Below are 14822 nucleotides of genomic sequence, written 5' to 3'. Positions count from 1 at the left end.
CAGTCTGTCCTTAACCATACATAACGCTATGTTTTAGTCAGAAAAACACCTGAGAAGCCTCGGAAGTCTTCGCAGTCCCAATAACAGGTCTCTCGTGCCATGCTGCTGCTACATACATGAAGCCCTGAGTCAGTGGCCAGCTCTATTGTTTTTACCAGATTTTTTACAAATTAATATCCTAAATTTTAAAGTCGCCATCCTCTGAGGCTCTCTAGACTTTACAGACGATGATAAATGGCCACCTTGTTTTACGAAGAGTAGCTCTGACAGAATTCCCCTAGGTCCACGATTAGCTGTGTGCTCAAACTTGGCCCTGTTACTTAACTTCTCTAAGCCTGAGCATCTTCACCTATAAAACAGAGATGATAACAGCGCCTGTCTCCTGAAGGTGGTGTGAGGAGCCAATGATGCCTGTATTAGGTGTTGGCACAACTGCACACTCAAAAAACCTTAGCAATTCGAGATCCAGCCAGTCAGCCACTAACAAAACCCTACAGCCATGAACCCCGACTCAAAGCTCCATTTACAAGGAAAGGAAAGGGAAGGCAAAGCCCAACAGCCCTGAAAGACAGCGAGAACTCAGAGGACACACCCCAGATCCCGGCTGGAGACCGCACCCAGCTGAGGAGCAGGCTTGCTCGGGACCGGGAGTGAAGACGAGGTGCTCGGCAAACGAGGAACACATGGACAAGACCAGAGCCAGACCCCTCGGGGTAGAAACCAACGAGAGACCGAGCCCGGCTGCAGCCAGGACCCAAGAAGAGGACCAGACGGAGGTCAGAGCAGGCACAGGACTACAGTGTGAGCACTCGGCGTGTCTGCGGACAGCCGGGAGAGGAGACGCAGAACCGGAAATCCCAGGCTAGGTTCTCAAGAGCAAGCCGGTCCAGAGTCCCGAGAGCCTTCCCTTTACTTACATGTCAGCACGGCCGCCCTTACTTCAGCCCAACGGAAAGTCCGATAATCAACGCTAAAAGGCCCAGCAACACAACTACTATCACAATGATAATTACCAATTTCTGGAGAGAGGGATAAGAGAAATAAAAACAAGTCATTATTACAAACCACCAAAAAGCCGCAGTCAGCCATCCAAAACCCACCTCTGCACCGGAAGCATCTTATCGACCCAGATAGAGTGAAATGGAAAGCTGACATCCCTACGTAAAGACGCTCTGCTGGGATCTCCCGTTTAAGTTGCCTCTGCACTAGCAGTGCCAGCAGGTGGAAATGCGGAGCCTCCTTCAGCTCCGAGCTCACACTGCAGCCCTCACGTGTGGACAGACGTAACCGCAACCGTCACGGGGTCTCTAAGCAGCAGTAAACCAAGATATAACGGGACTGAGCTTTTCCTTTTCAAGGGGAGTATGAAGATGTATTTGACACAGTCCTAAATGCAAACTCCCATCCATCTCTCCCCCAAAGAACACTCCCACCTGTCAAACCCAGGACAGTGACTGAGGGCCTGAAAGTACAGGTCCTGTTGTGAACAGGACAGGATTCATCATGTGAAATAACTTCCCAGCTCCCTAGACACCTGCCCAAGCAACAGGTAAAGTTGGAAGAAAAAGAACTGAAGAATGGAAATATCAGAGCACAAAGTCAGAAAAGAGCAGGCTAAAAAGCAAACCCCACCAGAGCTGGCTACTGCGGTGACTGGGCAGAGATGCTCCAAGCAACAGGGACACCAGAACTAGAGGTGGGGGGCGGGCAGTGAGCAGGATGAGGTGATACGAAGAGCTGGGCTGGAACCCGAATTTGAATCCCAGGTTCCTACGCCTCCTAGGTGGCCAGGGACTAAAGTGATTCTCAACTGTTTGATCTAGCAAGTAGAAAACACAGGTGTGCCCTGAGCATTGACATAGCCATCAGCACATAGCTGGGTTCACAGCAGGGAAAAGAGACCGAAGAGGACAGGTGTGGGCCGAGTGGAAGGCAGCGCAGAGGACGCTCCTAAAGGGCAGAGGAGCCGCGTGACCCCGGATGGGCCGAGAGCTCTGTCCAGCAGAGCAGCAGCAACGCTGGGCAGTGACGGGTCCATCCCACAGAGCTGCCTGCCAGTGTGGGCTCTCGGGTGGAGACAGTGGGAGCCAGATCCATGCGGGACACGCCGGGGAGGGAAGGGGAGCTATTCCCTAGGGAGAGCTGATGAAGGAGGAGGCTGGACAGAGGGAAGGCAGGGGGATCTCAGGGACATGGATGGGGGCGAACAGGGAGAGGAGAAGCCGGCTGGTCCCGCCGAGACACGGGGCTCACCCTGCGAGCTTCACTCTGATACTTGACCGCCTTTTTGGTGTCTGCCACGGCCCGCTCCACGAAGCCCACGGACTGGTCCATGTTGTTCTCAATACGGTCAATCATGGCGCCCTTTCCCCGGATGCAAGAGGTGGCGGCAGCAGAGACAGAGACGGGGAGAGGGAGGAGACAGCGAGAGAGCGCACACGATGGACCTGTCCCCTGGGGGTGGCAGGGCGCTCACCTTCCGGGCCTGACCCTGGTACTTGACGGCTCTTTTGGTCTCCTCCTGAGCCTTCTCCACGTGGTCCACCGTGTGCATGACATTCAGCTCTATGTTATCTAACATCTCCCCCTGCGGAGGACAGAGTCCGGTCACACCCTGAACACGCACCCCGGGACGGTCCCAGCTCTCGTGCGAGGCCACAGGGAGCGCCTGGAAACTTGCCCATGCGGCCTTCCACGGGGTAACCCTGCACACCTCCCCGTGATGGCCGGTGCTTTCCCAGGCCGAGGCGGCGGCCACCCGGCCTCGAAATATCCACTCAGTTACTTCTCCGTGCGAGACAGTACCCTGCACACCAGGAGCACGTGGTCTAGACACCTGGAATATCCTGAAGGGTCCCCCGCACCCCTTTTTTTTAAAAAATGAAACGTGAGAAGAGAAGCCAGAATGCATCTCTCATGCTGCCAGGAAGGCTGGCCTCTTCCTGGTCACTCAGACCTGAGCCAAGCTCATCCAGTCTGGACCAAGTGCCCGCTACTACAGGAAGTGCCTGGTGCACGGCGGGTGCTCAGTAAACAGCTGAGGTGGGGACGCTTGCTTTCTCTAAGGTATCCCCCGGCCCTGTAAGTAACAAGACGTTGGTTTTACCTGAGTTATCTAGTTAAGAGATCATGGTCACTTAGCAAGATTCCCGACCTTTCCCCAGCTGTTACTTCCTGACCTGAAGTTCAGCCTTTCCAATTGACTTCTGTGCATCTTAAGATGGGAATTCCCTCCACCCACCTAGACCTTCATTCCACGCAACCCCTGGCTTTCTGCAGAGAGAACGGCACTTACCATCACTTGAATCTCAAACCAGTTCCTCGGCAAGGCAGTGTGGGGATAAAAACAAGAGTGCAGATGGAGGGACGGGAGGAACGGTCTCCAAGGGCGGAAGGGGATGGAGCAGAGGTGCCCGAGCCCAGAGCAGGAAACGTGTCAAAACCAGCCACGTGGCGCTCGGGCGCCATTAGGATTCCTGCTACACGGGAAGCAGGTTCTGATCCTTTCCAAGTAGCAGAGCCACTGGGAGCTCACGGTGAGGGTGGCTCCACACCGTTGCCCGGCAGTGAATTTAACTGCACCCTAAGAGGCAGGGGCCAGGGGACCCGAGACACTGACCCCACAGGCAGGGAGCAGGGCCGTCCGTCCCTGGGCAAGCTGGCCCGGAACGGAGCAGGCTGTGAGGCTCAACTCTGTGAGGGACTCGAGTTTTCCCGTTGATATTATTTTTGCTGTCCCTTCATTGCTTTTATTGTTCCTCAGCAAAAAAAAAACAGTCAACATTTTTGGAAAAACTCATACAGAAGAAAAAGCAAAAGTGGGAAAACACAAAAATCTCCGTGACACCTAACTTTCCACCATAAACTGGGAGAAAGACCCCATGTTTTCAGTGTCACCAGTGAAACGCTGATAGTTCCTATCAGAAGAGTGTTTTAAGGCATCACCATTAAGAACCCACATCACTAATAAAAATTAACAATGATGACGATCCCAAGGCCGGAGGGGACAGGTACGTTACTGAGCACTTCACCCCTCACGTTACTTAGACGTGACTTCCAGGCCAGAGTAACCAGCAGGAATAACAAGGCTGCAACCACCCCAAGCGTCAGCATCCCAGGTGCCTTCCTCTACTGGGGTACTGGGATTCTGGGACTCCGCTACACCAATTCCCGATGCTTCTCCCTCCCGACTCGACCCCCGTGGCTTTCTCGGAGCGCCCCCGCCCTCCTCAGGAAGCCCCCTCCCCACCCCCGCGGAACCCAGCGCCTCACCTGGTTCTCCACCAACATGGCGATGTCGATGAACATGTCGTGAAGCTCCCTGATGCTGCTCTCCAGCCTCACGATGTCCTTGTGCCGGCCCTCGATCTCGCTGAGGGCTTGCTTGGAAATCTGAGAGTCGATGATCTACAGTGGGCCGCAGAGAGATGGACCATCGGCCCCCAGGCCCGCCACAGCCCCTGGGACCCCTGCGGGCCTCCCACCCCCCAGCCCCGCACCACCACTCACCCCCGAGGTGAAGAGGGCAGAGTTCCCGCTCTCCAGCATCTCCTCCAGCTCCTCGTCGGTAGTCTTTTTGCCGGCTTTATAACAAAAGAAGGAGAGCGTCAGATAGAAGATCAAAGCTCATCATTTCAAAAGCTTCCTGAAGACGGCCATGTTCCATCGCTCAGTTGTGTCCAACTCTTCGCGACCCCGTGGACTGCAGCCCACCAGGCTTCTGCCCGTGGGACTTTCCAGGCAAGAATATTGGAGTGGGTTTCCATTTCCTCCTCTGGTGGATCTCCCCAACCCAGGGATCGAACCCACGCCTCCTGTGTTTCCTGCATTGGCAGACAATTCTTTATCACTGAACCACCTGGAAATCCCAATGGGAGCACAGTGGCCTTTAAAGCCTGCTCGCCTTTCTCCGATGTCTCCCCTAACCCCATCCAGCCTCAACCTTATCAGCAGTTACCCTCCTGAAGTCTGTGTCGGATTATATTCCTTTCCAGCTTGGAACATCTCCTGGCCCCCTTCACTCTGCCACCGGGTCCAAAGTCCTCAGGACAAAGGGCCAGTTCCCAGGTGAGCCCTCCCTCCAACCGACTTACCCCCACCCTGCTCTGCTCAAGCGCACCCTGTCCCCAGGCCCTGGCCGGCCTGCACTCCCTGCCTGCGACTGTGTCCATTTAATTCCTGCACTCAGAGCATGTTCTGCGCTGCGGAGCCCTGATTGCTACTGATTCCTAAAGTTACTGACTCCTAAAGGGTAAGGCTGTATTAACTCCTTTACACGAATGGGGCAACCTGCACCACTCCCTGTGTCAAAGAGGCAGCAAAGATGCCATGAGCCCCAGGAAGCAGGGCAGTGTAGCAGGTATTTCCCTCCATGGATGTGGAAATGCTGGTTCCCATGGCAACCAACACTTGGACCTGGTAGCACAGAGCCACCCTCTTCATCCTAAGACACGACATCCAGGCGGCGGCAGTGCCGTGAGCCCCGTCCTTGGCTGGGGCACAAAAGGGAAGGCAGAAGCCACCTGGAGGCCCCGTCTCCCTGGCCCTGACAACCGGACAGACCAGCTCCCGACAGGCCAGGAGGGGGCACAGAACGCGCTGCAGACACGCACTGATCTCGAGCTGCCGCTGGATCCGCCCTTTGCTTCGCTCACGGAAGTCCACCTGGGCCTCGTTGTACTTGGTCATCACCTCCACAAACTTCCGGGACAGGACGGAGTGCTGCGGGGACAAGGTCAAGGCTGTGAGCCCCCAGGAGCGAGGGGCACAGGCTCAGCGCCCCGGCCTCAGCCTCGCCCACAGCAGCACCAGACCCGGGACCGTGAGGCCAAGGGCACCTCTTGGTAGGAAGGCAGACTGGTGCAGCCACTGGGAAACTGGAGATTTCTCCAAAAAAACTAAAAATAGAGCTACAATTTGACCCAACAACTCCACTCCTGGGTGTGCGTGTGTGTGTGTGTGTGTATATATGCATGTATAAAATATATGCATATATATATGTATAAAAAATACTAATTCAGAACGATACGTGCACCCCAGTGTTCACAGCAGCATTATTCACAGCTGCCGCGAGACGGAAGCCCCCCAGGCGTCCATCAACAGTGGACTGGATAAAGAAGGTGCGACACACACACGTACACACGCATGCACAAGGAAATACTACCCAGCAATTAAGTGTGAAATCCTGCCATTTGTGACAACCTCGACTGGTCTAGACGATATCATGCTAAGTGAAATAAGTCAGAGAAAGACAAATACTGTATAACATCACCTTATATGTGGAACCTAAAAAACAGAACAAACTATGGCCGTAACAGAGAGGAAGCAGACTCACAGATCCAGGGAGTGAACTGGCGGCGGCCAGTGGTGAGGCGGAGAGGGGGCAGACGGGTGGGGGAGGGGGAGGTACAAAGTCCTGGTGTCAGACAGGTTCGAGGATGCATTCTACAGCAGGGGGAATATAGCCAAGATTGTGTGAGAACTATAACTGGAAAGTAATCTTTCAAAATTATAAAAGAAATGAAAAACAAAAACCCAAAGGCCAGGGGCAAGACTCGGTGTTTCTGGCTTCCTAACTTCACACCACGGGGAAAGCCAGCTCACCTTTTCAAAGCATGTTTTCAGTTATCTGTTAACCTGTCTTGCTGAACTCACAGAGTAATTGAGGCCAAAGGAGATACTCTGGGAATCCCAGAGGCCCTGCTCGACTCCCCTCCACATCCAAAGACCCTTGCGTTCTTACTCAAACGGATCACCCAGCTTTTCCTGCTTCAAATCCTCTTGCTTCTGACTCAATGCATTCCATCAACAGCCCTGGTGTCTAAACTCAAATCATCATCATTTTTATTCCTTGCCCACTTCTCAGCATCAAGACCCAACAAAGGTTTTTCCTTTGCCAAATCACCAATATCTACACTTTTTTAAACCCACCATCACCAGGCAAATTCAGACCAAAATCATTGCAAAAACCCAATGAGAGACCCACGTGCCCCACGCTGAGCCAGTTTTCAAATGGCTAGCAGATTATCCTCCTAACAGACTGCAACCCAAAGTAAATGCATACCAGCTAGTTGATCAGATCCAAACTCCCGAGACCGCAGTCAAAGGCCCCTGGACTATGGCACTGGGTTCTCTACCAAAAACTCAACCCCCACTATCCTGTGACAAACTTTTGTCTCTAGACAGACTGTTCTCTTCACGTCTGCCCCTACCCACCCTACACCACCCCTACTCTACACACACCACTCCTGCCCACATGCCTCCAAGGACAACCTTTCCCTGAGCCTGCCCACGCTGACACCCTGCCCACCCAAGGCCCAGCCTCCTCTGGGCACCTCAGTCCTTCCAGGCTCTTCGGATGCTGGGAGCACAAGGACTTGGTCCTGTCTTCCTACCCTCTCTCCTGCGGGTCCTATGTCATAGCTCCCTTGTGACACTGGAACGTCATGCCCATTCTTCAGTGACAAGGATCATTATCTTTCATGACCGCCAAGCAGCCTGACTCCAAGCTGGACAACCGACAACCAACAACCAACAGTCTCCAGAGAGAAGACTTCAGTTTCCTCTCCTGTAAACCAAGGAGGCTCACTACACCTTCCTCTGTGCTCTGGGAACCTCAGGCGCCTCCTGAGAGGACGGTGCGAGGGGGTCGCCAGGGCTGGTCTCAGCCCTGTCCCCCACTCGGACCCGGGCAGCTCCCCGCTACCAGCTCTTCACACTGAGTCCCAAATAAGGTCTGTCTGTCTGTTTTTAGAGATCCACAGCTAGAAAGGGAACTCTCCCACATTGTCGGCGGGGGCGCAAATGGCGTCATGGAGAACAGGAGGGAGGGTCCTTAAAAAACTAAAAACAGAGCCACCATACGATCTGGCAATCCCCCTCCTGGGCACAGATCCAGAGAAGATGAAAACTCTAATTAGACAAGATACACAGACCCCAGTGTTCACCGCAGTACTAGTCACAAGAGCCAAGAGATGGAAGCAGTCTGTGTCCATCAAGAGATGAGTGGATAAAGAAGACGTGACACAACACTCTGCCGCGAGAAAAGAACGAAATACGGCCACTCACAGCAACGTGCATGCGCCAGAGAATATCTCACTTACACGCGGCAAGTCACAGACAGATGTCATATAGCATCACTGGTATTAAGCATGTGGAGTCTAAAAACCAATACAAATGAATTTATTTACAAAACAGAGAGACAGCAAACTCATAGTTGCCAAAGGGGAGGTGGGGGAATAAATTACGAGTATGGGGCTAACACACACACACTGCCATATATAAAACAGTGTCACTGCGTAGCACGAGGAACTATGTTCAATATCCTGTGATAACTTACAATGGAAAAGGGTCTGAAAAAGCAATACACATATGCGTGTGTGTATATGTCCTAACTGAATCATTTTGCCATGTATCTGAAACACCATACTGTAATCAATTCTACTTCAATAAATATATTTTAAAATTTAAAAAGACTCCACAGCTAAGGGAAAAAAAAATTTTAAAGACTGGGATAGACGGTTGCTAGGCCAAGAATCTCACCTGGGATTTCCGAATCCGAAGGTCTGCCGACGACCGCACCTCGTCTTCCTCAATATGCCTCTCCATGCCTGGATGGGAGAGAAGGTTATTCCAGCAACGCAGCCCCTGCTCTCCTCCAAGAAACTCACCGTGCAATGCAGCCTCCTCTCTCAAACACACACACCGGCCCAGGAGACCAACGGCAGGCAGGTCCTGTCTCGACACCCGGCTCACATCTGAGCCCCAGGACACCTTCACTGCAGGGTTTCACTCGGCCACGCCCCAGCGCAGCAGTTAACAGCACGAGTCCCCATCACCGAGAGACCCGGGCTCAAATCCCTGCCCAGCCACATCCCGGCATGCCACCTGGAAAAGCCGCGTGCGCTCAGCCTTCCTGTTCTCCGGTCTGTAAAATGGGTGCGCTGCAGGGCCCCCCTCGCAATGCTAACATGAAAATCAAACACGAACACGCAGACAGCGGGCACAGGCTCACTGCCGGACTGGAAGCGGCCACCGGAAACCTCCGCTCCATCCCCATGGAAACAAGCAGTACGGTCCAAAGCGGGCGAAGAAATGACACCTCAGGCTCAGCAACGCCACTTTCTCTCCCTGACCAACGGCGCGCACTCATCACCAAAGACAGTAAGTGGGGCAAGAATGCAGATGACAGCCTCGGACCTAAGGAGGCTTCTGGGCTCCCAGACGACCTGAATCTATGACAGCGGCTTCACAGAACGCTGCCCCAGCTGAGGGGTGGGAGTGGGCGTAGGGGGAGGTGACACACCTGGCCCCCAGGAGATGCCTGCAGACGAATCTACCTGGCATCCTTATATCACTAACGTCACTGTTCACATGTACGCAGCTGCCGGGGGAGGAAACGGGACCAGGAAAAGGCGAGGGACTGAGTTAAGGGACCTGAGCCACCAGACATTCACCAGCTGAAAGCACACTTCCGCTCCCGTCCCCAGACTTCAGTTCTCGCCTCACTCGACCACAGACAAAGCTCTGGGGCTATCATCCGTCACGCCAAGACAGAACCCAGATCACGAGCAAAGAGGCCACGCGCGACGTCACCCCCATGAGGAAGCGTTCTGCTGCAGGAGGGCCGGAGCCCAGACGCGGGGTGGCTGGGGGGCTGGCTGCTTGCTCCCTTAGCCCCTTACTCTTCAGTTTGTTCCGCACATTGTTGGCCTTCTTCTTGATCTCGGTCGTGAGCTGCTCCAGGTCGTCCTTGGTTTCTGGGTAAACAAAGGCCGGCAGAATCAGTTAGCAGAGACTGAACGCTTTGTCAGCGACAACAATCAGCAGAGGAGGCATAGTGCTTTCTCAGGCATCCAGGGCAGTACGCATCCCCAGGGGCTCCCCAGACACCCATCATCAGAATGCAGTGAGCTTAGCTTTTAACGGCATTTTTCCAGGCACCCTGCCCTCGACCCGCAGAATAAAAACGCCTCGTGGAAGAAAAGGAGGGTCTGGGGAAGCATTTCAAGCAGAGAAAACAGCCCAGGTGTGCCTTCCAGAAACCCAAGGCGGCAGAGGCAAGGCACGCCAGCAGCAGCCAAGAGTCCCCGCCAGCCACGGGCTGGGCTCGCGGGGAAGGAGACGAGAGTCTGGCCAAGTGGAGCCACGAAAAGCAGAGGGGACGGGGGCGTCCCTGGAGTCCAGTGGCTAAGACTCCGCGTTCCCAATGCAGGGGGCCCGGGCTCGACCCCTGGTCAGGGAACCAGATCCTACAGGCCCCAACTAAAGAGTCTGCATGCTGCAACAGAGAGCAAAGATCCCGCGCGCTGCGGCGGAGAGCCGGCGCGGCCTCGGAAACACAGGCGCCAACAGGGCGGTGAGAGCAGGAGAGGCGGAGGAGGGCGGCGGTGACACGCGGGCACGCGAGCGTGAGGGAACACGCCCTCCCCTGCGACCCCCAGGGAGGGAACACGCCCTCCCCTGCGACCCCCAGGGGGACCCGGCGGCCGGCGGGCGCCTGAGCCCCGCGCAGCACTCACTTGGCTCGGGGATGGGCGCAGACAGGATGACACTGTGGAGCCTCTTCACTTCCTCCAAGTGCTCGGAGATCTTGTCAATGTTGACGCGCGTCTCCTCGATCTGTAAGTAGAGAGGCGTCAGGAGGGGGAGCCTGGCCGCAGACGGTGGGGGGGGAACGCTGGGCAGAGCTCCCCACCCAGCGTCGCGCTCGTGGAGGGAGGCGGTGGCCCTGGGCAAGCCTTCCGAGGCCCACGGCCCCAGGGAGCGCCCGGGCCACCCCATCCACAGTCAGGGAAGGGCGTGCCGGCAGCCGTCCACGAAGCTCCGTCCTCACTGCTCCCTGAGGAGACACTGGCCGCCCACCTCGGATGGGGCTCCCGGCTGGAGTCAAGAAGAGCCAGGAAAGCCCAAGGAAGCGTCAGAGGGCAGGCTCAGGACACCCGCAGGGCCTCAGCTGCTCCAGAAGCGAGAGCCACAGTGAGCAAGAGGGAGAGGCAGGCAGGCAAACAGCGAAAGGGAGAGAACGGGCGGAGTGAGAAACAGTGAAGGGGGAGGACAGAGAGAGAGGAGAGGCCGGAGAGCCGCCCAGGAGAGCCGCCCAGGAGAGGCCGGAGAGCGCCGAAGCACGCCCGCCCGGGCCGGGACCGCCCAGCGCCCCGGACACGCCTCCGGCCAGCTGACCGCCCCAGACGACCGGACCGGGAGCCGACCGGACCGGGAGCCGCGCCGAGGCTCCTGGGTGCCAGGTGTGCGTGGGAAAGTCCCGGGGCCTCCCTGGAGCCCCAGCGGCGAGGACTCCCTAGCACTCCCCGCTCCCAGTGCGGGAGGCCTGGGTTCAATCCCTGCTCGGGGAACCAGAGCCCACGGGCTGAAACCAAGAGTGTCCACACCACAGCTGAAGAAGCTGCTGCACGCTGCGGCTAAGACCCGGAGCAGCCAAATGAACACAAAGAAAGCACTAGGACGCGTGCCTAGACCCGCCCGCATGGACCCTGCCACCCGCGTGTGAGGTTCAGCCTCAGCTCTGTCTTCACGGGCACCAGGTGCCCCGGCCCCACAGCCCCTCCGGGGGTGGCTGCAATGAGCAGGGCACAGCTCGCTTGGAAGAGGTCTCGAAGCCTCCACATCCACCTGCCTGCCCTCCACAGCGAGGGGCATGCTGACACGGCCACAGTCAACAAACAGAAACCTCATAAGATGCCACACAGGAGGGTCTTAGCCCCTGAGATGCAACGGAAAGACAACGCACGATGCAGCTTCCAGCAGCCCTTTCCTCCAGTGAACAATCCACTGCTTTAAAAAAAAGAAAAGAAAACCTGATCACAGCTCTGCAACTGGCAAAGCAAGCGGGGGAAGGAACTCGAGTTCTCGTTTATATTCACTCATATTTCTGGCTGCACTGGGTCTCCGTTGTGGTGTGCAAGCTCCGCAAGGCGGGGGCGTCTCTTGCTGCGGAGCACCGGCTCTAGACGCAGGGGCATCAGCAGCTGTGCCCGGGGCTCAGGAGCCGCGGTCCCAGGCTCGAGGCACAGGCTCAGGAGTTGTGGCACATGGGCCAGCTGCCCCGCAGCACGTCGTGGGGTCTCCCAGACCAGGGGTCGAGCGGGTGTCCAACCATCTCATCCTTTGTTGTCCCCTTCTCCTCCTGCCTTCAATCTTTCCCAGCATCAGGGTCTTTCCAGTGAGTCAGCTCTTCCCATCAGGTGACCAAAGTACTGGAGTTTCAGCTTCAGCATCAGTCCTTCCAATGAATACCCAGGCCTGATCTCCTTTAGGATGGACTGGTTAGATCTCCTTGCAGTCCAAGGGACTCTCAAGAGTCTTCTCCAACACCACAGTTCAAAAGCATCAATTCTTCACTGCTCAGCCTTCTTTATGGTCCAGCTTACACATCCATACATGACCACTGGAAAAATCATAGCTTCGACTAGACGTACTTTTTTGGCAAAGTACCGTCTCTGCTTTTGAATACGCTGTCTAGGTTGGTCATAGCTTTTCTTCCAAGGAGCAAGTGTCTTTTAACTTCATGGCTCAGTCACCATCTGCAGTGATTTCGGAGCCCCCCAAAAATAAAGTCTCTCACAGTTTCCATTGTTTCCCCATCTATTTGCCAAGAAGTGATGGAACCGAATGACATGATCTTAGTTTTCTGAATGCTGAGCTTTAAGACAACTTTTCTCTCTCCTCTTTCACATTCATCATGAGGCTCTTTAATTGTTCTTCACCATAAGGGTGCCATAAGGGCGGTGTCATCTGCATGCCTGAGGTTACTGATATTTCTCCCTGCAATCTTGATTCCAGCTTGTGCTTCATCCAGTCAAGCACAAACAGGAACTTGTGCACAACAGGACCCAGGTGACAGGAGCTGTGACCCCAGAAGAGACTGATTCAGACTTGCCTCAGTGTCCAGGAGTCTCTGGCGGAGGCGTGGGCCGGTGGTGGCCTGCTGCAGGGCTGGGGGCATTGAGGTAGCAGTGCATCATGGGACCTTTTGACGGAGGTGCCATTATCCTCATTACCTCCACCATAGTTTGCCCCCAGGTAAATAACAGAGGGAAAGAGCCCCAGCCATCATCAGAAAATTGGGTTAAAGATTTACTGAGCTCGGCCCTGCCCGTCAGAACAAGACCCAGTTTCCCCCTCAGTCTCTCTCCCATCAGGAAGCTTCCATAAGCCTCTTATCCTTCTCCATCAGAGGGCAGACAGAATGAAAACCACAATCACAGAAAACTAACCAATCTGATCACACGGCCACAGCCTTGTCTAACTCAACGAAACTATGAGCCATGGCGTGTAGGGCCACCCAAGACGGGCAGGTCATGGTGGAGAGGTCTGACAGAATGTGGTCCACTGGAGAAGGGAATGGCAAACCACTTCAGTATTCTTGCCTTGAGAACCCCATGAACAGTATGAAAAGGCAAAATGATAGGATACTGAAAGAGGAACTCCCCAGGTCAGTAGGTGCCCAATATGCTACTAGAGATCAGTGGAGAAATAACTCCAGAAAGAATGAAGGGATGGAGCCAAAGCAAAAACAACACCCAGTTGTGCATGTGACTGGTGACAGAAGCAAGGACCGATGCTGTAAAGAGCAATATTGTATAGGAACCTGGAATGTCAGGTCCATGAATCAAGGCAAATTGAAGTGGTCAAACAAGAGATGGCAAGAGTGAACATCGACATTCTAGGAATCAATGAACTAAAATGGACTGGAATGGGTGACTTTAACTCAGATGACCATTATATCTACTACTGCGGGCAGGAATCCCTCAGAAGAAATGGAGTAGCCATCATGGTCAACAAAAGAGTCTGAAATGCAGTACTTGGATGCAATCTCAAAAACGACAGAATGATCTCTGTTCATCTCCAAGGCAAACCATTCAATATCACGGTAATCCAAGTCTATGCGTATATGTGCAATCTGAAAACTGGTATAGATGAACCTATTTGCAGAGTAGGAACAGAGACACAGACACACAGCACGGACAGGTAGACACAGCGGGGGAAGGAGCGGGCGAGATGGACTGGGCAAGCAGCGCTGACGTGGAGGCACGACATGCGTGACACAGACTGCGGGCGGGAAGCTGCTGTGCCACACGGGGGCCATCCCAACGCTCTGTGATGGCCGAGAGGGCTGGGCTGCGCTGTGGTGGCGGGGGGGGGAGGGGGGGCGGCGGGGGAGGCCCAGCAGGCAGGGGACACATGGGACCATCACAGCAGGAACTATCACAACATCACAAAGCAATTATATTCCAATTTTTAAAAAAAGAAGTCACAAGCGTAAGGTTTTGATGACTCCTAAGGACTGGATGACTCGAAAAATATCTCCCGGAATATTATTATTCCATAACGTGAAGAGTATCCTGACTCAAAGTCTGTTCAGTGGTAGGAAGACAAGGTAAGAAGTTGGTAGGATGAGACTGTTGGACCCCAATCTCAGAGTCACTCTAGACACTTGACTTGACAGCCCAGCAGATGGGAGAACTGGACCCCAGGCTCCGTCCTCAGCCTGTCCACAGAGCTTCCCAGGTCAGGGGCCTCCAATGCCGCCTCTGCTCATCCTCCACCCACAGAAGCTGCCCCTCCCTCTGGCCTCAGTAGGCTCCCCATCTGGAGCTGCTTCGGGGACTCTGAGTAATCCAGCGATTTAGTCAGCGCACCAAGGAATCGCAGAACCCCTCCAGGACTTCAGGATGGGCAAGCGGCCAACCGCAGGGCTTGTCTCTTCCTTCTCCTAACTTTGTCTGTCTTTTCTTGGAAGCGTAGGTTTTTCTCAAAGGTGCCTTTCTGAGTGCTTCATGGCAGCAGGCGCAAGCAATCAA

The 14822-nt window shown here is 54.8% G+C and overlaps 1 protein-coding gene across 1 annotated transcript in view; it reads right to left on the bottom strand.

Moving 5' to 3' along the window:
* Positions 1 to 14822, bottom strand: part of STX3 (syntaxin 3) — a 36165-nt gene that overhangs the window by 1929 nt on the left and 19414 nt on the right. The window contains exons 4-11 of the mRNA XM_052652223.1: positions 10521 to 10620; positions 9684 to 9758; positions 8542 to 8609; positions 5613 to 5721; positions 4510 to 4583; positions 4273 to 4407; positions 2477 to 2587; positions 918 to 1019 (exon numbers count right to left, since the gene is read on the bottom strand). Coding sequence (XP_052508183.1) covers positions 936 to 1019; positions 2477 to 2587; positions 4273 to 4407; positions 4510 to 4583; positions 5613 to 5721; positions 8542 to 8609; positions 9684 to 9758; positions 10521 to 10620 — 756 coding nt within the window. The 3' untranslated portion in view covers positions 918 to 935. The remainder of the gene's footprint in view (positions 1 to 917; positions 1020 to 2476; positions 2588 to 4272; positions 4408 to 4509; positions 4584 to 5612; positions 5722 to 8541; positions 8610 to 9683; positions 9759 to 10520; positions 10621 to 14822) is intronic.

This window comes from Budorcas taxicolor, chromosome 15 (assembly GCF_023091745.1).
Source record: "Budorcas taxicolor isolate Tak-1 chromosome 15, Takin1.1, whole genome shotgun sequence".
NCBI classification, from domain to species: domain Eukaryota; kingdom Metazoa; phylum Chordata; class Mammalia; order Artiodactyla; family Bovidae; genus Budorcas; species Budorcas taxicolor.
The sequence above is the reverse complement of the archived record's forward strand: the minus strand, read 5'-3'. Positions and strand labels throughout refer to the sequence as shown.